The sequence below is a fragment of the Mustela erminea genome, chromosome X, assembly GCF_009829155.1.
Source record: "Mustela erminea isolate mMusErm1 chromosome X, mMusErm1.Pri, whole genome shotgun sequence".
NCBI classification, from domain to species: Eukaryota; Metazoa; Chordata; class Mammalia; order Carnivora; family Mustelidae; genus Mustela; species Mustela erminea.
The window spans coordinates 56,330,428-56,354,457 of NC_045635.1; the positions used below are offsets into that span (position 1 = coordinate 56,330,428).

The 24,030-nt window shown below is 36.8% G+C and overlaps 1 protein-coding gene across 6 annotated transcripts in view; it reads right to left on the minus strand.

The window, feature by feature from the left end:
- Nucleotides 1–24,030, minus strand: part of OPHN1 (oligophrenin 1) — a 558,586-nt gene that overhangs the window by 271,567 nt on the left and 262,989 nt on the right. For all 6 annotated transcript variants that reach the window (XM_032329488.1, XM_032329487.1, XM_032329486.1 and 3 more), the window contains 2 exons: nt 16,285–16,386; nt 1,597–1,707 (listed from right to left, as the gene is read on the minus strand). In XM_032329488.1, the coding sequence (XP_032185379.1) occupies nt 1,597–1,707; nt 16,285–16,386 (213 nt within the window). The remainder of the gene's footprint in view (nt 1–1,596; nt 1,708–16,284; nt 16,387–24,030) is intronic.

Consider the following 24,030-nt stretch of genomic DNA (forward strand, 5'->3'; position numbering starts at 1 on the left):
AAGTAAAGAATCATCCTTGATTTCTTTTCCACTCACATCTCAATCCAAATTCTGTCAGTTTTACCACCAAAATATAACTCTAATCCAGCCATTCTTTTCTGTTTCCACTTTCAGCACCCTAACCCAAACCAAGCTCTTTTCTTGCCTAGACTGCTGTAGTAGCCTCCTAATTGGATTCCTTGCTTCCACTGTTGATCTCTTCCAAGCCATTCTCCACACAACAAAATCAGCTTATATCATATCCTGATTAAAAAACTTATATCCATGATTTTCCACTACACTTAGACTACTATCCAAACTCCTTACCATGATTATAAGTCCTATGCCTTCCTATCATACATTATTTCCTGCCAGTCTCCTTTTCTATTACCTATATCTAAAGGCACTAACATTTTCATTCCTCAGGCACACCATTCTTTCCTAACTTAAGGATCATGCACATGTGTTTTTTTTTCTGCATCTTTAATATTATTTCCCCATTATGCATGTGGCTGCATCCTCTCTTTCTTTAGAACTTATCTTAAGTGATACTTTCAGACTTCCTCCTTGACCACTTAATCTAAAGTAGTTGCCCATTCTTGTTATTTGTTTTAGCCCCTATTATAACTTACAATTAGTTATATTTATATATATCCTTCTTTCCCTTCTGTCTACCCAATAAGAGTGTAGTCTTTATGAAGACAGAAACAGAGTTTGTCTTATTCACTATAAGATACCCAGTGTTTAGCACAGTGCCTGACATATAACAGAAGCTAATTGTTTTTTGTATAAATAAATAAACACTTGGTTGCACACAGATATACATGTTCATATACATGTATACATGTATATACATATACATGTTCATGTGAAAAATATATACATGTGTAAACAGACCTGCACACATGTGTATATACATCCACATCTAAAGTACAAAGACAGACATATATAGAGAGAGAAATATAACAAATACAGAAATTTTGGAAAGAAAATGCCAAAATATCAACAGTGATTATCTCTGTATGGGAATTTGTTATTTTTGTTCTTTCCTATAATTTTTTCTAGATTTTCTTTACTAAGAATTAAAATTCAACATAGTTGTCATATCAAAGCACACCCTTTTTATAGTCAAGGAGATGTAATTAGAAAATAAAGAAGATCGAAGTAAAAATAGTACAAGAGGAAGTCATTAAGTGCAAGGGACATGTGCTCCTAGCAAATTGACAGGCATATTATAGGCACTTTAAAAGTTTTATGAAAGCATGAGAGCAAGGAAGGGAAGAGAAAAAAAAAAAAGAAAGGGTGTCAGAGAAATCAAAGAAGGGAGAAAAGGAGAAAGGAAACAAAAAAGAGAAGGAAAGAAAAATCATAGCTGAGGGGACAGAAAATGGGAGAGGAAAAAAAGGCAGGGGAGGAGAGGTAAAGAAGAGAGAGAAAATACTGTTAGTAAGAGAGCAAGAGCAACCCAAGCTACTGTGTTTATTTTCTTGACATTCATTATTAAGCATTAAATATCCTTCAGCATCTTTGAAATCTCAATTTTATGGTCAAAGTTCTCCATATTTACCTGGTATTTGGTAAATATTTTTAGACTATTCATCAACAGATAGAACTTACTGGCTCCACAATGTTGAACTTCTTGGACTCCTGAACTTCCTGGATTTGATATACATAATCAAGGGAGGACTCAAAGAAATTCTGCCTCTCCTTGTCCACCTGGAGGTCTGCCTGTAAAGAAGAGTAGCAAACGTCACATAACAGCACAGTCACTTTTGCAAGTCACTGCTTATGGACTCAACAGAATGCTAGAGCTAGGGGAGAATTTAGCCAACAAGTAATGATCTTATTCATTTATTTTACAGACAGAGAATTATAAACCAAGAATTAAAAAGTGATCATTGTGAAACTTCTGATTTCTGGTTCAACAATTAAAGATCTTGAAAGTTACCTCACCCATCCTCACAAGAAAAATAATGAACAAATTGAAAATGAATAATTCCCCTTAGAAACAACAGAGAAGTGAAGTCAAAAGGAAAACAGTTGCCTCAAATATTAGATAGACAGTTGAAAATAGAGAATCAGAGATTACCAGAGCAGAAGCACAGAAGCAGAAATTAGACTACCAGTTATTTAAGAATAATTCTCAGGGTGCTTGGGTGGCTCAGTCAGTTAAGTGTCTAACCCTTGCTTTCAGCTCAGGTCATGATCTCAGGATCATGAGACTGAGCGCCCCACATCCGAATCCAAGCTCAGCAGAGAGTCTGCTTGAGATTCTCTCCCTCTACTCCTCTCTGCCCCCAAAATTCACTCCCTCTTCCTCTCTCTCTCTCTCAAATAAATAATTTTTTTTTAAAGAAAAAAGAATACCTCTCTAAAGAAAGCAAAAGACAACAGGGAAAACAGAAAAAAGAAATACCAGAGGAAATTTTGGCTTCAGAACAATAGTTAGAAAAAAACAAGCATAGTCGAAAAGCAAACTAAGCCCAGCCTAACTCCTAGTAATGTAAACATAAAGCCTCATACTACAGGCCTATTTATTTCAATTCCTTTTACCTGGAACATCATGCCTGGCTTTCAACAAAATAGTACAAGTCATTCAAAAGGGCAACAACAACAAGAACAAAAACCAGTTGAAGATGAAGAACAAACAGCAAGGGGCACCTGGGTGGCTCAGTGAGTTGGGCCTCTGCCTTCAGCTCAGGTCTTGATCTCAGGGTCCTGGGATCAAGCCCCACATGGGCTATCTGCTCTGCAGGCAGTCTGCTTCCCATCTCTCTCTCTGCCTAGCTTTCTGCATACTTGTGATCTCTCTCTCTCTCTCTCTCTCTCTCTCTGTCAAATAAATGAATAAAATCTTTAGAAAAAAAGAAAAAACATCAAAACCAAACTTAGATAAGGTCAAGATAGTGGATAGTGGAACTATTACACCAGAAATTACAGCAAAGGCATTAATTGAAAAAGAGGAAAACACACAAGAACATGTGAATAATATATGTGGATATATGAAAACTTGAAGTATTAATCAAAAGGAAATGCTAGTAATCAAAAACAATAGCAGAAATGAAGAATGCCTTGAATGGGCTTATCGACAGCCTAAAAAAGACTACAGAAAAAATCAGTGAACCTGAAGGTATGTTTAATAGAAACTTCAAAAACTGAAATGCAAAGAGAAAAAAGAATCAAAAATACAGAAATATTTATGAAATGTTGGACAATTATAAAAGGTATAAGATATATAAAGGAGGAAAAAATGGAATATAAAAAATACTTAAAGTGATGACTGAAAATTTTCCAAAATTAGACAGGTACCAAACAAAAGATTGAGAAAGCTCAGAGAACAGCAGTATAAATACAAAAAAAAAAAAATCTACATGTAGTCATATCATATTCAAATAACACAAATTTAAAGACAGAGAAAATCTTGAAGAAGAAACACCTTATCTAAAGATGCGTAAAAATAGAATTTCTCTCAAAAGACCATGCAAAAAGAAGAGAGTAGAGTGAGATATTTTAGATATTGAAAGAAAAATCACAAATTGAGAATTCTGTATCCAGTGACATTATATTTCAAAAGTGAAGAAGAATTAAGGATTTTCTCAAACAAACAAAATATGGAGGAATGTGTTGCTAGTAAAATTGTGACCCAAGAAATATAATAAGAACTTCTTCAAAAATAGTGAAAACAATATAAGTGAGAAATGCATACAAACATAAAGAGAAGAAGAGTGGGGAGGAGTCAAGATGGCAGAGAAGTAGCAAGCTGAGACAACATCAGGTAGCAGATCAGCTAGGTAACTTATCAAACCATTCCAAACACCAAAAAATCCAACAGGAGGTCAAAGAGAAGAAGAACAGTAATTCTAGCAATAGAAAATACATCACTTTCTGAAAGGTAGGACTGGCGGAGAAGTGAATCCAAAGCGACAGGAAGATAGACCGTGGGGGGAGTGGCCGACTCCCCACAAGCAGCAGAGCAATGGAGCACAAAATCAGAACTTTTAAAAGTCTGCTCCACTGAGGAACATCGCTCCAGAGACTAAACCGGGGTGAAGCCCTCATGGGGACAGCATGGTCTCAGGTCCCACAGGGTCACAGAAGGATCGGGGGTGTCTGAGTGTCACAGAGCTCACAGGTATTAGACCAGGGAAGCTGGCTACAGAGAAGGAGCTGAGGAGGGAGCTCTCAACTCAGGGATATCTTAAATTATGATCTGTGGCAAAGGCCACTGCTCTGTAAGTGGGGACCCCACAAGATCTGGGGAGACACCCCTGGAAGAGCACAGGGATCTGCTGGGTTTGGAGACTCCAGGCAGGGCTGTGTGCCAGAGACAGAGATGCTTGGTCACAGGCTGGGTGAGCTCGAAATGCAGCCAGAGGCCAGGGAGATGGGAGTGATTGAGCATTTTTCTTCGAAGGCACACTGAGGAGTGGGACCCCGAGCTCTCGGCTCCTCCAGGCTGGAGACTGGGAGGCGGCCATTTTCATTCCTGTCCTCTGGAACTCTACAGAAAGTGTTCAGGGAACAAAAGCTCCCAAAAGCAAACCCGAGTGGATAACTTAGCCTGGCCCCTGGTAAGGGCGGTGCAATTTCATCTTGGGCAAAGGCATTTAAGAATCACTGCAACAGGCCCCGCCCCAGAAGATCACCAGGAAATCCAACCACAACCCAGTTCACTTACCAAGGAGAACAGTGGAACTCCAGAGGAGGAGAAAGCAAAGCATGGCATTCATGGCTTTATCCCATGATTCTTTAGTCGTACAAAGCTAATTAATTTTTTTTAATTTTATTTTTTTCTTCTGCTAAATTTTTTTAACTTTTACCCTTTCCTCTTTTAACATTTTTAACTAGTTTGTCTTAACAATACCTTTCAAAAACTATTTTTTGAAACTTCATTATTATAGTTATATTTTATCCTTCATACTATCTAACTTTATTTTTTGTATACACACAGGGTTTTGTTATTCTAAAAAATTTGGGGATACAAAAACTTCTTCTAATAGATCAAAATATAACCTAAATCTAACACAGGGCCTTGTTCTAGTCTCCAGCCTGAGGAAATTCTCTCCATTTTCTTTGTCTTTATTTTACCAAACAACTTATCAATTCCTTTTTTAGAATTCTTTTTTAAAAAGTTTTTCAACTTTATATACTCATATTGCATCCCTTCATCGTGTTTACCATTATATATGTTTTTCATTCTTTAAAATTTTGGGAGGTAGTTTCTTTTAAGAGACCAAAATACTCCCAAAATTAAGTGGGTGACCCTGTTCTATCCACCAGTCTAAAATATATATATTTTTTTCTTATTTATTTATTTTCTTTTTTAAATTTTTTTTTCTGAACTTCTTTTTACCCCTTCTCCCCCCCACCCCAGGATTTGGGTTCTCTTCTGATTTAGATAAAGCACATTTTATAGACGTCATTGCCACCCTTTCAGTATTTTATTCTCTCTTTCATACATTCTTACCTGGATAAAATGACAAGACTGAAAAACTCACCACAAAAAAAAAAAAAAAAAAGGAATAAGAGGCAGTAGTACCAAAAGCCAGGGACCTAATCAATATGGAAATTGATAATATGTCAGATCTAGAGTTCAGAATGACAATTCTCAAGGTGCTTGTGTGCCTCGAAAAAGGCACAGAAGATATTAGAGAAACCTGTCTGGAGAAATAAAAACCCTTTCTGGAGAAATAAAAGAACTAAAATCTAACCAAGTTGAACTTAAAAAAGCTATTTATGAGGTGCACTAAAAAATGGAGGATCTCATTGCTAGGATAAATGTGGCAGAAGAGAGAATTAGTGATATAGAAGACCAAATGACAAAGAATAAAGAAGCTGAACAAAAGAGAGACAAACAACTACTGGACCCTAAGGGGAGAACTTGAGAAATAAGTGATACCATAAGACAAAACAATATTAGAATAATTGGGATTCCAAAAGAAGAAGAAAGAGAGAGAGGGGCAGGAGGTATATTGGAGTGAATTATTGTAGAGAATTTCTCTAAAATGGCAAAGGGAACAAGCATCAAAATTCAGGAGACTCAGAGAGTCTCCCTCAAAAATCAATAAGAATAGGTCCACACCCCATCATCTAATAGTAAAATTTACAAGTCTTAGTGACAAAGAGCAAATCCTGAAAGCATCCCAGGATATGAAGTCTGTAACATACAGTGGTAAAAATATTAGATTGGCAGCAGACTTATCCACAAAGACCTGGGAGGCCAGAAAGAACTGGCATGATATATTCAGAGCATTAAATGAGAAAAACACACAGCCAAGAATACTATATCCAGCTAGGTTATCACTGAAAATAGAAGGAGTGATAAAAAGCTACTAAGACAAACAAAAACGAAAATAGAGTTCGTAAACACCAAACCAGCTCTGCAAGAAATACTGAAAGGGGTCCTCTATGCAAAGAGAGAGCCTAAAAGTAGTAGACCAGAAAGGAACAGACAATATACAATAATAGTCACCTTACAGGCAATACAATAGCACTAAATTCATATCTCTCAATAGTTACCCTTAATGTAAATGGGCCAAATGCCCCAAGCAAAAGACACAGGGTATCAGAATCGATAAAAAACCACACCCATCAATATGCTGTCTACAAGAAACTCATTTTAAACCCAAAAACACCTCCAGATTTAAAGTGAGGAGTGGAAAACAATTCACCATGCTAATGGACATCAAAAGAAAGCTGGGGTGGCAATCCGTATATCAGATCAATTAGATTTGAAGCCAAAGACTATAATAAGAGATGAGGAAGGACACTATATCATACTCAAAGTGTCTGTCCAACAACAGGATCTAACAATTTTAATTAACTATGCTCCTAACATAGAAGCAACCAACTATATAAATCAATTAATAACAAAATCAAAGAAACACATTGACAATAATACAATAATGTAGGGTACTTTAAAAAAAAAAAAACCTCACTGAAACGGACAGATCATCCAAGCAAAAGAGCAACAAGGAAATACAGGCCTTAAATGACACACTGGACCAGATGGACATCACAGATATATACAGAACATTCCATCCCAAAGGAACAGAATATTCATTCTTCTCTAGTGCACATGGAACATTCTCCAGAATAGATCACATCCTGGGTCACAAATCTGTTCTCAACCCGTATCAAAAGATTGGGATCATTCCCTGCATATTTTCAGACCACAATGCTCTGAAGTTAGAACTCAATCACAAGAGGAAATTTGGAAAGAACCCAAATACATGGAGACTAAACAGCATCCTTCTAAGAATGAATGGGTCAACCAGGAAATTAAAGACAAATTGAAAAATCTCATGGAAACAAATGATAATGAAAACACAATGGTTCAAATTCTGTGGGACACAGCAAAGGCAGTGCTGAGAGGAAAATATAGAGTGATAAAAACCTTTCTCAACAAACAAGAAAGGTCTCATATACACAACCTAACCCAACACCTAAAGGAGCTGGACAAAGAACAACAAAGAAAGCCTAAACCTAGCACAAGAAGAGAAAAAAATAAAGATCAGAGCCGAAATCAATGGAATAGAAACAAAAAACAAAACAAAACAAAATAAAACAGAAAAACAATCAAAACAAAACAAAACCAATAGAACAAATCAACGAAACTAGGAGCTGGCTCTTTGAAAGAATTAATAAGATTGCTAAACCCCTGGCCAGATTCAAAAAGAAAAGAGAAAGGACCCAAATAAATAAAATCATGAATGAAAGAGGAGAGATCAAAACCAACACCACAGAAATGCAAACAATAATAAGAACACATTAAGAGCAACTATATGCCAGCAAATTTGACTATCTGGAAGAAATGGATTCATTCCTAGAGGCATATAAACTACCAAAACAGAACCAGGAAGATAGAAAACCTGAACGGACCCATAACCAGTAAAGGAGATTGAAGCACTCATCAAAAATCTCCGAACAAACAAGAGTCCAGGGCCAGACAGCTTCCCAGGGGAATTCTACTAAACATTTAAAGAAGAATTAATTCCAATTCTCCTGAAACTGTTCCAAAAAATTGAAATGGAAGGAAAACTTCCAAACTCATTTTTTGAGGCCAGCATTTACCTTCATCCCCAAACCAGACAAAGATCCCATTAAAAAAAAAAATTATAGATCAATATCCTTGATGAACACAGATGCGAAAATTCTCACTAAAACACTAGCCAAAAGGCTCCAACAGTATATTAAAAGGATTATTCACCACGACAAAGTGGGATTTATCCCAGGACTGCAAGGTTGGTTCAACATCCGAAAATCAATCAATATGATACAATGCATTAATAAAAGAAAGAACAAGAACCATATGATACTCTAAATAGATGCTGAAAGAAATATTTGACAAAGTACAGCATCCTTTACTGATTAAATTCTGCAAAGTGTAGGGATAGAGGCTACGTAGCTGAATATCACCAAAGCCGTCTATGAAAAACCCACTGCAAATATCATTCTCAATGGAGAAAAACTGAGAGCTTTTCTGCTAAGGTCAGGAACATGGCAGGGATTTCCATTATCACCACTGCTATTCAACATAGTACTAGAAATACTAGCCTCAGCAATCAGACAATAACAACAAAAAGAAATTAAAGGCATCCAAATCAGCAAAGAAGAAGTCAAATTCTCAATCTTTGCAAATGATACTTTATGTGGAAAACTCCCAACCTGTGCAAATGATACTTTATGTGGAAAACCCAAAAGACTCCACTCCAAAACTTCCTGCACTCATACAGGAATTCAGTAAAGTGTCAGGATATAAAATCAATGCTCAGAAATCAGTTGCATTTCTATACACCAATAGAAAGACAGAAGAAAGAGAAATTAAGGAGTCAATCCCACTTACAATTGCACCCAAAACCATAAGATACCTAGGAATAAACCTAACCAAAGAGGCAAAGAATCTGTACTCAGAAAACTATAAAGTACTCACTAAAGAAACTGAGAAAGACATAAAGAAATGGAAAATGTTATCATATGTTCTCCCTGATATGAGGAATTTGAGAGGCTACATGGGGGGCCTGGGGGGTAGGAAAAGAATAAATGAAACAGATGTGATTGGGAGGGAAACAAACCATAAGAGACTCTTAATCTCACAAAACAAACTGAGGATTGCCAGGGGTAGGGAAGTAGGGAGAGGGTGGCTGGGTTATGGACATTGGGGACAGTATGTGCTATGGTGAGTGCTGTGAAATGTGTAAACCTGGCGATTCACAGACCTGTACTCCTGAGGTAATAATACATTATATGTTAATAAAAATTTAGAAAAAGAAAAAAGAAAAAGCACATGACAAAATACAGCATCTTTTCCTGATTAAAACTCTTCAGGGTGTAGGTCTTTCAACCATTTTGAATTTTTTTATTATATCCTATAAGAAAGTGGTCCACATTCATTTTTTTGCATCTTGCTGTCCAGTTTTCACAACACAACTTACTTAAGAGACTTTGTTTTTTTTACACTGGATAGACTTTCCTGCTCTGTCAAAGACTAGGTGACCACAGAAATCTGGGTTTATTTCTGGATTCTCTATTCTGTACCATTGATAATGTGTCTGTTTTTGTGCCGATACTATACTTTCTTGATGACTACAACTTTATAATATAGCTTGAAATCCAGAATTGTGATGTCTCCACTTTTGTTATTGTGTTTCAGAATTGCTTTGGCTATTGTGGGTCTTTTGTGGTTGCATACAAATTTTAGGATTGTTGGTTCTAGCTTTGGAGAAAATGATGGTAATATTTTGATGAGGCTATATTTTGTAGTATTTTGACTGAGACTATAGATCTTTTACTTCTTTAGATAGATTTATACTAGGGATCTTATTGTTTTTGGTACAATTACAAATTAAATTGGTTCCTTGACTTCTTTTTCTTGCTGCTTTGTTATTGGTGTATAAAAATGCAACAGATTTCTGCACTTGATTTTACATCTTGTGAAATTACCAGGTCATTTATGCATTGTGGCAATCTTTTGACAGTCCTTTGGGTTTTCTACATAGAGTATCATGTCTGCACATAGTGAAAGCCTGACATCTTCCATGCTAACTGGGATGCCTTTCACCACCTAAATATCTTTAATCCAAGCATGTCCTCCATGGTAGTGAACTTAGAAGTTCGCAACCATTTTGCACTTCATTGCTTCTAATAATTTTTGGTAGGCTCTGTAATCACGCTTCCTCTGTGCTGCCACATCCACAGCTATGTCTCCCCCAGGTGAACTTCCATACTTCCTACCTTCTAAAAAACTGGTTACTTTTCTACTTGTACTTGAAGATTTGTTCTCTCAGAATTCCAATTGACTTCTTGGGTGCTCAGAATAATTTGATAACTATCTAGCTGTGTTCAAGGGATGAGACAAGTTTAGGGTCATTCTACTATTCTGGTGACAATTTTTTAGATATAATATCAAAAGCATAATACACAAAAGAAAAAACTGATAAGTTGGATTTCATTAAAAATAAGGAAAACTATGTCCACTTTGTGAAACACTCAGTTAAGAGAATGAAAGACAAGCCACAGACTGGAAGAATATCTTTGCAAAACACTCATCTCATAAAGGTCTGATATATAAAATAGGCAAACAAGCCATAATATCAACAATAGCTGAATTATGAAAAAGCCCACATGCCCATCAATTGATGAATGTATGAAGAAATGTGGTCTGTGTGTGTGTCTGTGTGTGTATATATATATATACATATATATATATATGTATATATGTGTGTGTGTGTGTGTGTATATATATATATATATATATATATACCACATTTGTATGTGTGGGTGTGTGTATATATATGTGTGTGTATGTGTGTGTGAAGAACCACTAAATTCTACCCCTGAAACCAGTATTACAATATATGTTAACTAACTAGAATTTAAGTAAAAACTTTAAACAAAAACCCATGTTAAAATTTTATTTTTACTCCTAGAAAGTTGAAATATCTCTTATCCGGGGTGGGGTGGGGGGTGGGGGGCAGTGACAGGTGGACAGTAGTAGGATATTGTTTAAAAAAAAAAGAAATTAAAAATTTATTAAAATTAAAAAATAAAAATAAATGTCTTTTAAGAAAAGCCACCTGGGTGGCTCAGTCAGTTAATCAACTGCCTTCAGCTAATGTCATGATCCTAGGGTCCTGGGATCAAGTCCCATATTGGGCTTCCCACTCAGTGGGGAGTCTGTTTCTCTCTTTTCCTCTGCCTCTCTGCCCCCTCCACCCTCACACATGAAAATAAAAAATAGAAATAAAAATAAAATAGACATCCAGCTCTTAAAATGCAATAGTAATAAAGCAGTCCAATTTAAAAGGGTAAAATATTTGAATAGACACTTCACCAAGAGATCTATACATGGCAAAAAAAGCATATGAAAAACGTTCAGCATCATGTCATTAGGGAAATGATTTTTTTTTTTTTTTGGTGGGCAGCAAAGCAAAGTGTATTGAGAAATAGGGTCAAGCAATAGTACAAAGCTCCTGAAGAGGGAAGGGACCCAAGAAAATTGCCCAGGAAATGAAAATTATAATAGCAAAGAGGTAACAGTGCAGACCTATTAGAATGACTATATCCAAAACACAAACACCAAATGCTGGCAAAGAGAACAAGAGCAACAAGAACTCTCACTCCTTGATGATAGAAATAAAAAATGGCAGTCACTTGAAAGAAATTTCAACAGCTTCTTACAAAACTAAATTTACTCTTACCGTGCAATTCAGCAATTGTGGTTTTGGAAAATTGCCAAAGTTATTTGAAAAATTATGTACATAAAAACCTCTTCACAAATGCTGATAGCAGCATCATTAATAACTGACAAATCTGAGGGACACCTGGATGGCTCAGTCACTTAAGCATCTGCCTTCAGCTCAAGTCCTGATTCCAGGGTCCAGGAATGAAGCCCTGATTCAGGCTCCCTGCTCGGTGGGGTTCCTGCTTCTCCCTCTCCCTTTGCCCCACTCCCATTTGTACTCTCTCTCATATGTGCTCTCTCTCTTTCAAATAACAATCTTAAAAAAAAATTGACAAAGTTGAGAGAAAGCCAATATATCCTTCAATAGGTGAAAAGATTGAAAAAAAAAAAAAAAGCCATGGCAGGGGCACCTGGGTGGCTCAGTGGATTAAAGCCTCTGCCTTCAGCTCAGGTCATGTTCCCAGGGTCCTGGGATTGAGCCCCGCATCGGGCTCTCTGCTCAGCAGGGAGCCTGCTTCCTCTTCTCTCTCTCTCTCTCTCTCTCTCTTTCTCTGCCTGCCTCTCTGCCTACTTGTGATCTCTGTCAAATAAATAAATAAAATCTTTTTTGAAAAAAGCCATGGTAAATCCACACAATGTAATATTATTCAGCGCTAAAAATAAGTGAGCTATTAAGTCATGAAATGACACAGAAGAAACTTAAATGCATAGTGCCAGATGAAAGAAGCCAATCTGAAAATGCTACATGCTGTATAATTTCAACAATAAAATATTCTTGAAAAGGCAAAAATATGGAGACCATAAAAAGATCAATAGTTTCTAGGGGTCTGCAGATTGGGGAAGGATTATGAAGGAATGAATAGGTGGTGCTCTCAGATTTTTCTGGCAGTGACACTATTCTACATGATAGTATAATGGTGAATTCATGTCATTATACATTTGTCAAAACCCACAGAATATACAATACATTGGCTCACCAATTTTTTCAATGTATCTCACTAATACAAATGTAACTAGTAGAGGAAACTGCATGCTGGGAATTAGGGATATATAGGAATTCTGTACTTACGTTCAATTTTTCTGTAAACCTAAAACTGCTCTAAAAATAAAGTTTCTTATTTTAAAAAAAAGTGACACTGGGTCCCCCAGATTATTTTTAGTTGAAGAAGTACAAAGGCTACATTCTTGCTCTTTAGGAAAGTCACCAGGAACATCTACATAAAACACGAAACTTCTAGGACATTCCAGAAAGCTTTCATTGCAAAATCCTCAAAAAGAATAAAGTTTGGACTGTGTCCAGGGTTACAAATCCCCACGTTTGGTAATTCTCTAGAGGGACTCAAAGGACTCAGCTAATAGTCATACTCATGGCTAATATTTACTTTAATGAAAGAATATAGAGCAAAATCACCAAAGGAAAAAATATATGGGATGAAGTCTAGAGGAAGCTAGGTGAAAGCTTCCAAGGGTTCTCCCTTAAAACAGTCACACAGGACACAATTAATGTCTCCAGCAGCAAGTTATAACAACACATGTGAAATTTTGTCTACTGTGGAAGCTCTTTAGACTCAGTGCCCTAGGTATTTGTTGGGGGTTGTACAGAGGCACCCACTGCTAAGCATATACCAAAATTCCAGACTCCCAGAAGAAAATAAGATGTTCAACATAAACCACATTGTTTGTATAGGCAGTCTAGGCACAGTGAGTCACTCTCACCATTTAGGGAAAATTTTACATCCTGTGTAAGAAACTGTTCACTAGCCAAGTTCCCAGATACAAGCCAAGAGCTAACCTTGTAGTCAGATTTTTCTAATCATAGTAGACTCAGGCCTATTATGTTAACTCCTTTCTGTTTAGGAACCTAATCAAGAATAGACGCAAAAGGAAGAGAACAAAAGACTGCAGAAGGAAAATGACAGAAGACCTCAGACTATTCCACTTTATAGAAGAAAAGTAGTCCTTCACCTTTTCAATACTAACTCTATTCACCACTGAGGCTCCTGACATGATATAATTAATGGAGAGTCACCAAAGCACATATCAGGAGATAAACTTCAGCTTTGTCACAATCTGTATAACCTTTGACAAGATGATTTCTAAGAACTTTCATAGCCATGTCAAAGACTTTACTCAATTGAGTGTCTCCTTTTATACTTGAATCTAAAATATATCCAACTTTTACTGGACCTATTATTCAGCACATAGATCTATCCATTAAAAAGTTTTATTTTTTAATGTTTTTTTTTAATTTTTTATTTTTAATAAACATATGTTTTTATCCCCAGGGGTACAGGTCTGTGAATCACCAGGTTTACACACTTCACAGCACTCACCAAAGCACATACCCTCCCCAGTGTTTTATTTATTTTAGAAAGAGAGAGAGAAAGAGAACTCACATGGGTGGGGAGAGGAGCAGAGGGAGAGGAAGAGAGAAATTCTGAAACAGGCTCCTTGCCCAGTGCAGAGCTCAATCCCATGACCCTAAGACCATGACATGAGCTGAAATCAAAGTCCAGTGTTTAACTGAGCTACCCAGGCACGCTACCACTGAAAACAGTTTTAATCAGTTAATTCCTTCCCTTCCTTCTCCAGTGCCACTCGTGTGACTTAGGCTCTCTCCTCTAGATCACAGCAATAGTTTGCTAACCTGGTTTTCTTGCTTCCACTCTCTCTCAGGTATAATTCATCTTACAACCTCAGACAGTTTAAGATTCTTAAAAGAGAATTCTACTCATATTGCTTGTACTACCAAAAGCTCTCAATGATCCTCCCAGGGCCAAAATAATTCAATACAAACTCCTGAGCCTATTACTCTATAATATGACCTCAACTTGCCTGATCCTATATTGTCTCTCACTACTCTCCAATAGCAATAAAAATTCTGGTCAAACCATATCCCAAACATACTCCATGTTTTCTATTCTTGAGACCACTTCCCTCCATGTGAGAGGTCCATTTCTCCATTTCTGTCAAAGACTTTACCTTTTGTTGAATGGGCACCACTATGGTACCACATCCAAATGTAAGTATTTTTTATCTTTCAACACCTTCCCACCTCTACAAGGACACCACATGCACATTTGTGTTACAGTCTGTAAAAACTCTACTTGTTAAAGTATCACGTGTATTCTTTTTTTTTTTAAAAAGATTATTTATTTATTTATTTATTTATTTAACAGACAGAGATCACAAGTAGGCAGAGAGGCAGGCAGAGAGAGAGGGGGAAGCAGGCTCCCTGCTGAGCAGAGAGCCCGATACGGGGCTCGATCCCAGGACCCCAGGATCATGACCTGAGCTGAAGGCAGAGGCTTTAACCCACTGAGCCACCCAAGTGCCCCTATCATGTGTATTCTTATTTTAGCATTCCAATTAGAAGCTGCAGAAGGATAAGAAGTATGTCTCATTGTCTTTGTAGTCCTGTTGCACCCAGCACACACTTGGAATAGTGGCTTAATTGAATTGAAGTCACTGAAAGCCCATTTTAAAAAAAAGCTAATGTTGGAATATCTCGGGAAAAATGTAGATTTGCTCCTGATCTTTCAAATACAGCATTAGTTTAACTTTATCCTCATGTAGATACTGGAATCAGAAACACAGAACTGAAAGGAACTTTGGGTATCACTGAGTACCACTCCTCCTTTGACAGGAACATGAGGCCAAGGAAAAAATGTTCTGTAGTCACACCATGAAAGACAAGAAATAACAGGTGTCAGGGAAGATGTGAAGAAAAAGGAACCCTTAAGTACTGTTGGTAGGAATGCAAACTGGGGCAGCCACTGTGGAAAGCAGTATGGGGGTTCCTCAAAAAATTAAAATTAGCATTACCATATGATCCAGAAATTTTACTACTGGATATTTATACAAAGAAGATAAAAACACTAATTCAAAAAGGTATATGCACCCCTATCTTTATTGCAGCATTTACAGTAGCTAAGATATGGAAAAAAAACTAAATATTCATTGATAGATGAATGGATAGGGAAGATGTAGAAAATGATGAGATCTTGCTGTTTGTGAAAATATGGATGGCTCTAGAAGGTATTATGTTAAGTGAAATAAGTCAAACTGGAAAGATTCATAATCATAATTTTACTGATATGTGGAATTTAAGAAGCAATACAAATGAATAAACAAACAAAGAGCAGAATGAGACCTATAAATACAGAGAAAAAAACTGATGGTTGCCAAAGGAAAGGGGGTGGACAAAATGTGTGAGGGGGAGTGAAAAATACAGACTTCTAGTTATGGAGTGACTAAGTCACAGGAATAAAAGGCATAGCATAAGGAATATAGTCAATAGTATTGTAAGAGTGTTGTATGGTGAAATTTTATTTTCTCATACTTGCATTTTATTGCTTACATAAACACTATGTATTAAATTATTTATTATAAGGTCCAAAAAACAAACAATAACAAGAATGTCACATGGTAAGTTACTGGAGGAGCTGCTTTGAGAACTCAAGTCTCCTGAGTCCCAGGCAAAAAAGTTTTAACTGTAAGCACTAATATTATAATGGAACCCTGCTGAGGCAGGGCCGGAGGAAAACTTTTTAATAGGAAGATCCCAATGTTACCAAGGCACAGCCATCAAAGGAAGGTGGGAACAAGCTTTTTGAACATACCTCTTGTAACTGAGATTCTTTCTTTTTGGAAGATAGATGTAAGTGCCGATCCAGCAAGGAATAAAACCGCTCACCATCCTTTTCAAATTTTTTTTTCCGTTCCTAGATGTGAGAGAGAAAGCACACATTAAGATATCTATATATTTTGGGGGGCACCTGTGTGGCTCCATCCTTTTCAAATTTTTTTTCCGTTCCTAGATGTGAGAGAGAAAGCACACATTAAGATATCTATATATTTTGGGGGGCACCTGTATGGCTCAGTGGGTTAAGCTTCTGCCTTTGAAGTCAGGTCATGATCTCAGGTCCTGGGATCGAGCCCTGCATCGGCAGGGCTGCTCAGCAGAGAGCCTGTTTCCCTTGTCTTTCTGCCTACTTGAGATCTCTCTCTGTGTCAAATAAATAAAATCCTTAAAAAAAAGATATCTACAGTTTTTAATTCACTCCACTCAGAACTGAGAATAAAGAATTCAGTGTCAGGTTTCATGTGTCAGCTTTCCAATCTCTCTAGCCTCTGGAAAGAACAAAGAAAGAGAGAATTTGCGTTTGCATTGGTCTCAGCAGTTTCAGTTTCTCAAATATAACCCTGAACCATTCCACCTACACAACTGGTAATTACTATTAGTAGAGCTGAAAGCTCTGGGAGCTGCTGCTCAGAAAATGACACTTAAGATGGGCCTGTACACTTGTTACTTTTTCTTCTTCCCAATATTTTTGGTTTTTTTTTTTTCACATGCATTAACTACTCATTCATTTTTTTCAAAGGAGAAAGAAGGAACATAGTGATAAACTAAATATATGCCTTTAAAAGTAAGATACAGGGATGCCTGGGTGGCTCAGTTGGTTAAGCAGCTGCCTTCAGCTCAGGTCATGATCCCGGCGTCATGGGATCGAGTCCCACATCGGGCTCCTTGCTCCACAGGGAGCCTGCTTCTCCCTCTGACTCTGCCTGCCACTCTGTCTGCCCGTGCTCGCTCGCGCTCGCTCTCTCTGGGACAAATAAATAAATAAAATCTTTAAAAAAAATTTAAAAAAATAAAAAAAAAAAAGTAAGATACAATGCATTTAGACAGACTAATACTAAGTAAAACATTTCCAAGGCAATAGGAACCTTGGACCGCCTCTATAAATGATGAGTTCTTTCACACTGTTTAAGTTTTTGCTACTGCCTATTAAAAGATGATATAAAAAATGAGGAAACAATCCTGGAAAGTGTAGGTAGAGAGCAAGAGTCAAAAAGCTTTACGGAAGATGGAGAACTCAGTCATCACTCTCCTTAAGTATGAAATTTAATTAAGTTCTCTGCCTCAGCACAACCAAAAGTCACACAGCTCCAGAGAAGCATTAAAAATGTTCATCTGTTACACAGTAATGCTGACACTCTGCAATCCTCTCAACACCATGCTGGGAAATTCATGTAAAAAGACTGCTGTGTCATAGTAAATCCAAATTCACTGAGCGCCTACAGTGTGCCAGTTACTGCAAGAGACACACAGCCAAAAAGAAGAAAGAAAACAAAAAACAAAAAACAAAATACTTCCTCCATGATTTATTTCTAGAGGCAATCTGATCCCAGGCAGAAAGTCAGGACAGAAATCAGTGACCTCTGACCTGGAAAGAAAGTGCTTTTTACCAAAGATAAAGAAGTTAAGAGGAAGCTATCATTAATTGAGGCCCACATCAGGTCAGGCAGTGAAGTAGGTACTTCTAATCCATAACCCTGAGAAATAGATGTTGTAACGGAACTTAAGGTTCTAAAAAAGTGAACTAACTCGCCCAAGGTGACATAATATACAGATCTATTTAATTTCTTCCACATAGTCAAATAGAGCCCAGATGACCATACGAGGAATTACACTCAGGAGGCCTGTAAATAACCAAGAAACTTTGTGAATAAAACTGAAGCAGGTCTATAGCCCTAGCCCAAACTGATACCAAAACACATGAGATAGAAATTTTCACACAAAACATTGGTAAAATAAACTGTTCCTATAGCTGGTGAATTTTTCAAAGTAGCAATTCCTTGAAGATAGCATTAGGGCCAGAAAATGTCTGTGACTTTTCTAAGAACAGATAAAGTTCTGTTGGTCATTTCCTCCTCCAATTCCTTTTTTAAAATAAAAACTATGAAATGTAATTCACATAAAATTCATCCTTTTAAAGTGAATAATTCAGGGGGTTTTAGTGTATTTACAAAGTTGTGCAACCATCACTGCTATCTAATTCCAGAATATTTCCATCACCTAAGATAAACCCTATACCTATTAGCAGTCATTTCCTCCCTTCTCCCAATACTCACCTCAAGAAGCCACACTTTAATTTTTGTCTCTATGGATTTGTGTATTATACAGATTTCATATAATTCTAGCCATACAGTATGTGACCATGTATGCGTCTTCTTATACTTAGCATGTTTTCAAGATTCATCCAAGTATCAGTACTTCATTCTTTTTTATGACTGAATAATATTTGATTATATGGATATACCTTATATTCCTTATAAATTTATCAGTTGATGAACATTTGGGTTATTTCCATTTCCTCAGCAATTATGAATAATGCTGCTGTGAACATTCATGTACAAGATTTTCTGTGGTCATGTTTTCAATTCTTTTGGGCATATATACACAAATAGTGGAACTGCTGAGTGATATGGCAACTCTGTGTTTGACTATCTAAAAAACGGCCAAATGGTTTTCCAAAGCAGGTGTATCATTTTACATTGTTAACAGCAATGAATGAGAGTTCCAATTTCTGCACATCCTCAACCAACTCTTATGTGCCTTTTTGGCTACAAATAACCTAGTGGGTGTTAACTTGCATTTACTGTAGTTTGACTTCAAAATGTCTAATGATGTCTTTTCATGTGTTTATTGACCCTTTGTGTATACCTGTATACATACACACATACGCAGTTCTATTTTCAAGATTTTGAGGAACCTCCATGCTGTTTTCCAGAGAGGCTGCACCAGCTTACATTCCCACCAACAGTGTAGGAGGGTTCCCCTTTCTCCGCATCCTCGCCAGCATCTGTCATTTCCTGACTTGTTGATTTTAGCCATTCTGACTGGTGTGAGGTGATATCTCATTGTGGTTTTGATTTGTATTTCCCTGATGCCGAGTGGTACGGAGCACTTTTTCATGTGTCTGTTGGCCATCTGGATGTCTTCTTTGCAGAAAGGTCTGTTCATGTCCTCTGCCCATTTCTTGATTGGATTATTTGTTCTTTGGGTGTTGAGTTTGCTAAGTTCTTTATAGATTTTGGACACTAGTCCTTTATCTAATATGTCGTTTGCAAATATCTTCTCCCATTCTGTCAGTTGTCTTTTGATTTTGTTAACTGTTTCCTTTGCTGTGCAAAAGCTTTTGATCTTGATGAAATCACAATAGTTCATTTTTTTCCCTTGCTTCCTTGCCTTTGGCGATGTTCCTAGGAAGATGTTGCTGCGGCTGAGGTCGAAGAGGTTGCTGCCTGTGTTCTCCTCAAGGATTTTGATGGATTCCTTTCGCACATTGAGGTCCTTCATCCATTTTGAGTCTATTTTCGTGTGTGGTGTAAGGAAATGGTCCAATTTCATTTTTCTGCATGTGGCTGTCCAATTTTCCCAGCACCATTTATTGAAGAGGCTGTCTTTTTTCCATTGGACATTCTTTCCTGCTTTGTCGAAGATTAGTTGACCATAGAGTTGAGGGTCTATTTCTGGGCTCTCTATTCTGTTCCATTGATCTATGTGTCTTGGTTTTAATTTTTGAACACAGTGTGATTTTAGGGCTCTAACTTCATTCTTTTGCATATGGAGAGTGAGTAGTCTCAGAACCATTTGTTCTAAAGACTATTCATTCCCTATTGATTTGTTTTGGCATTCTCAGAAAATATCAATTAGCCTTAAATATATAGGTTTATTTCTGGACTCTCAGTTCTATTCTATTAATCTATATATCTATCTTCATGTCAGCACCACACTGCCTTGATTACTATAGCTTTGTAGCAAGTTCTGAAATTAAAGACTGTGACTCTTTTTTTCAATATGTCTTTTTCTATCTAGTCTTCTGTTTGGATTTTAGGGTTACCTTATCAGGCTATGAAAAATGGTCAGCTGGAATTTTGGTAAAGATGACACCGAATCTGTAGATCAATTCTGTGACTATCCTATCTTAGCAATATGAAGTCTGACTCATGAACACAAGATGTGTTTCTATTTATCTTTCTATTTATTTAAGTCTTAGTTAATTTATACCATTAATGTTTTGTACTTTTCAATGTATAAGACTTGCATTTTTTAAAATTTATCTGTAAGCACTTTAATATTTTGATGTTACTGCAAGTGGGAATTATTAAATTTAATTTTCAGATCATTTACTAATAGTGTATAGAAACACAATTTATTTTTGTATATTGATTTTGTTCCTGCAACCTTCATGAACTAATTCCAATGGGGGGTGGGGGTCTGTGTAACTTAGGATTCTATATATAAGATGATGTAATCAGTAAATAAAGATAGTTTTACTTCTTCCTTTCCAATGTTGGCTATTTATCCTGGGTAGAACCCCTAGGACAATGGTAAATAGAAGTGCCAAGAGTGGACACTCTTAATTTCTTGATATTAGAGGGAAAGATTATAGTCTTTCACTATTATGTATATGGTATTAGTAATGGGTTTTTATATTTCTCAAATTATCAGGTTGAGAAAGTTCCCATCTATTCCTAGTTTGTAAAATATTTTTATCATAATAGGGTGCTGGATTTTGCCAAAAGACTTCTTTGTGCTGAGATGTTCATGTACTTTTGTCCTATAACCCATTAATATGCTATACAATATTGATTGATTTTTCTTGGATGTTAAACCAACCATGCATTCAAGGGACAGATTTCACTTGGTTATGGTATACACTTATTTTTATATGCCGCTGGATTTGGTTGGCCTGTATTTTGCTGAGAACTTTTACAGCTATACAGTAGTACACCGGTATCCACAATTTTGATTTCCACATTTCAGTTACTGAAGTCCATCAAAGTCTACAAGAAGAACATCCTCTTTCTGATTTAACATCAGACGGTCAAAAATACCCTAAAGATATGTCACAGTGCTTATGTCATTCATGTCACTCCATCTGATCACACAGGAATTTTATCATGTCACATTATCAAAATAAGGGTAAAGAAGGGTAAATAGAGTACAAAAAGTATTTAGAGAGAAAGAGAAAGCACATTCTTACAACTTTCATTATAGTATTGTTCTATTTTAATTTTAGCTATTATTGTTAATCTCTTACTGTACATAACTTATAAACTTTATAACTATATAAAACTTATAACTTTATAAATATATATTATATATATTTTAAATATATATTATAAATATGTATGTATGCATAGGAAAAATTATATATATATATACACACACACGCACATATATACATATATACATACATACACAAACATACAGCTTGGTACTAAAAATTTAGTATCTATACATACATACATACATACATGGCTTGGTACTATCCAAGGTTTCAGGTATCCACTTTGGGGGGGGGTCTTAGAATGTATCTCTCATAGATAAGGGGGAACAACTCTATTCATGAGACATACCAGCATGTAGTTTTTTTTTTAAAGACTTTATTTATTTATTTGACAGAGAGATATCACGAGTAGGCAGAGAAGCAGGCAGAGAGAGAGGGGGAAGCAGGCTCCCCGCAGAGCAGAGAGCCCAATGTGGGGCTCAATCCCAGGACCCTGAGATCATGACCTGAGCTGAAGGCAGAGGCTTAACCCACTGAGCCACCCAGGCACCCCACCAGCATGTAGTTTTGATTTCTTATTATGCATTTGTTTTCGTATCGGGGTAATATTTGCCTTATAGAATGAGTTGGGAGGCAATTCCTCCTCTTCTGTTTTTGGAAGGGTTTGCAAAAGATAAGTGTTAACTCTTTAAACATTAGGTAGAATTCCCAGTGGGTCCAGTTAGTCCAGAGTTTTTCTTTCTAAAAGTCTATTAAGATTTTCTGTTTCTTCTGGAGTTCACTTACATTTAATTCCACTAATGTCAAAAATCAGTGACATCAACCTACTATTTCCAGGACATTCCAATATTGGTTAAAAAGAACTTTCATTTCAGGGATAATTTGACTCCAAAGTCAAATATAGCAGAGGCTCTGATCAACAGTCACTGTCCATCGTCAAGCTAATTGTATTAAGACAATTGTTAGACAGATGAAGAAGGAAAGGAACCCTATACATTGAGAATACAACTTTCCCAAGCAGGATGTGAGTTTCTTTATTGTATGTCAACTACCAACTCTAAATGCTAGGTTTAAATTTAACAAACTTTCTTATTTAATAGAAATTTATAACTAAAGAGAGACTGAATAGAGAAAACAGAACCAAAAATTTCCTTGCAGCATTACACTCATAATGTCCATGTGATCACTTAAGAAGCATTCATGTTTAAGACTTTTATTATTTTTTTAAAATTCAAATTATCATCTAGTTCCATGCAGTAGGCTAAGACAAGCAGCTATCCCCAATCACATTTTCCTATTTCCTCTTCTCTAGAAATAACCTCTTTCTCTCTCTAAGCTAATTACCTAGTATTTACTCCCGTATTTTTAATATCTCAAAATAAATTTATATTCCTATTATGAATTTTTAAGTTTTGTGCATTATCTATTAACTTCCAAAAAAAGATGAGGATTTAACTCTTTCCTCAGTCTCATCACCACCATCTCCTTTGCTCCCAACCCAAAACCATTTCCTGATACACCCAATATACTTTTAATGCAATTTTTCTTAATTCATAGTCAGTAGTTATATTTTTGTGACAATCTAAGTATTACTTATAGCTCATATATATATTTCATTAATGTTAATTTCCTGTAGAACTAGATAACTATCAAACCACCCTAAATACCCAAGAAATTGACCTAAACACAGGAAGAATAAACTCCACAGCAAAAAATAGAGGCCACATGAAAGAAGGTAGGAAGAATGGAGATGTCCTTTGGGAGAGAAACAGATCATGGCTGCTGCAGTCACAGGGAAGGGTGAGAGACACACTAGCATACAGGGGAGTTCACAAGGAAAATGAATTCCTGTAGCAATTGGCGTGGAAAACAAAAGGGGCCAAATTTCTTGAGTTCTTACAACCAGCAGGGTTAAAACCTGGAGTTTTAAAGGTAAGCAGGTTTGGCTGGGATAGAGTCCAAAGGCATTGCAGTGCTCTTGGAGAAAAGGCAGGCAAACAATCTGGTGAGGAACAGCCTGGAAGGAACAATATGAAGACCCAGGGGCATAGAGTTGGGAGATTACTCATTCATCTCAGAGCATGTCCCAGAGAGACAGAATTCAAGGAGAGACACCTCTGGGAACAAAGAACCTGGCCAGTGACAATTCTATCCTCCAACACCTCCACATAAACACAGGGCCACAAGCAGAAACCAGCGTAAAAAACAACCCTTCCTACTTCACATGCTTACAAGTCTTCCATCTCCCACACTCTAGTGGAACCACCCTTTTCAGTCATCCTTGACTCAGTCCCAGTGTGGTGGGGACCCTCCCTGGGAAGAATTGCCCACACCCCTGCTCATACCATATATCTCAATATGAGAGTTTTGCAGAGCCTCAGTTCTGGAAGCAGGTGGGATAGGTGTCATTTCACAATCATAACAGGGCACATCTTGTTAAAATGCACCACACTGAGGCTAAGGACTAAACACTGCCCATAACAGGCAAAGAGAACCCTGATAGAC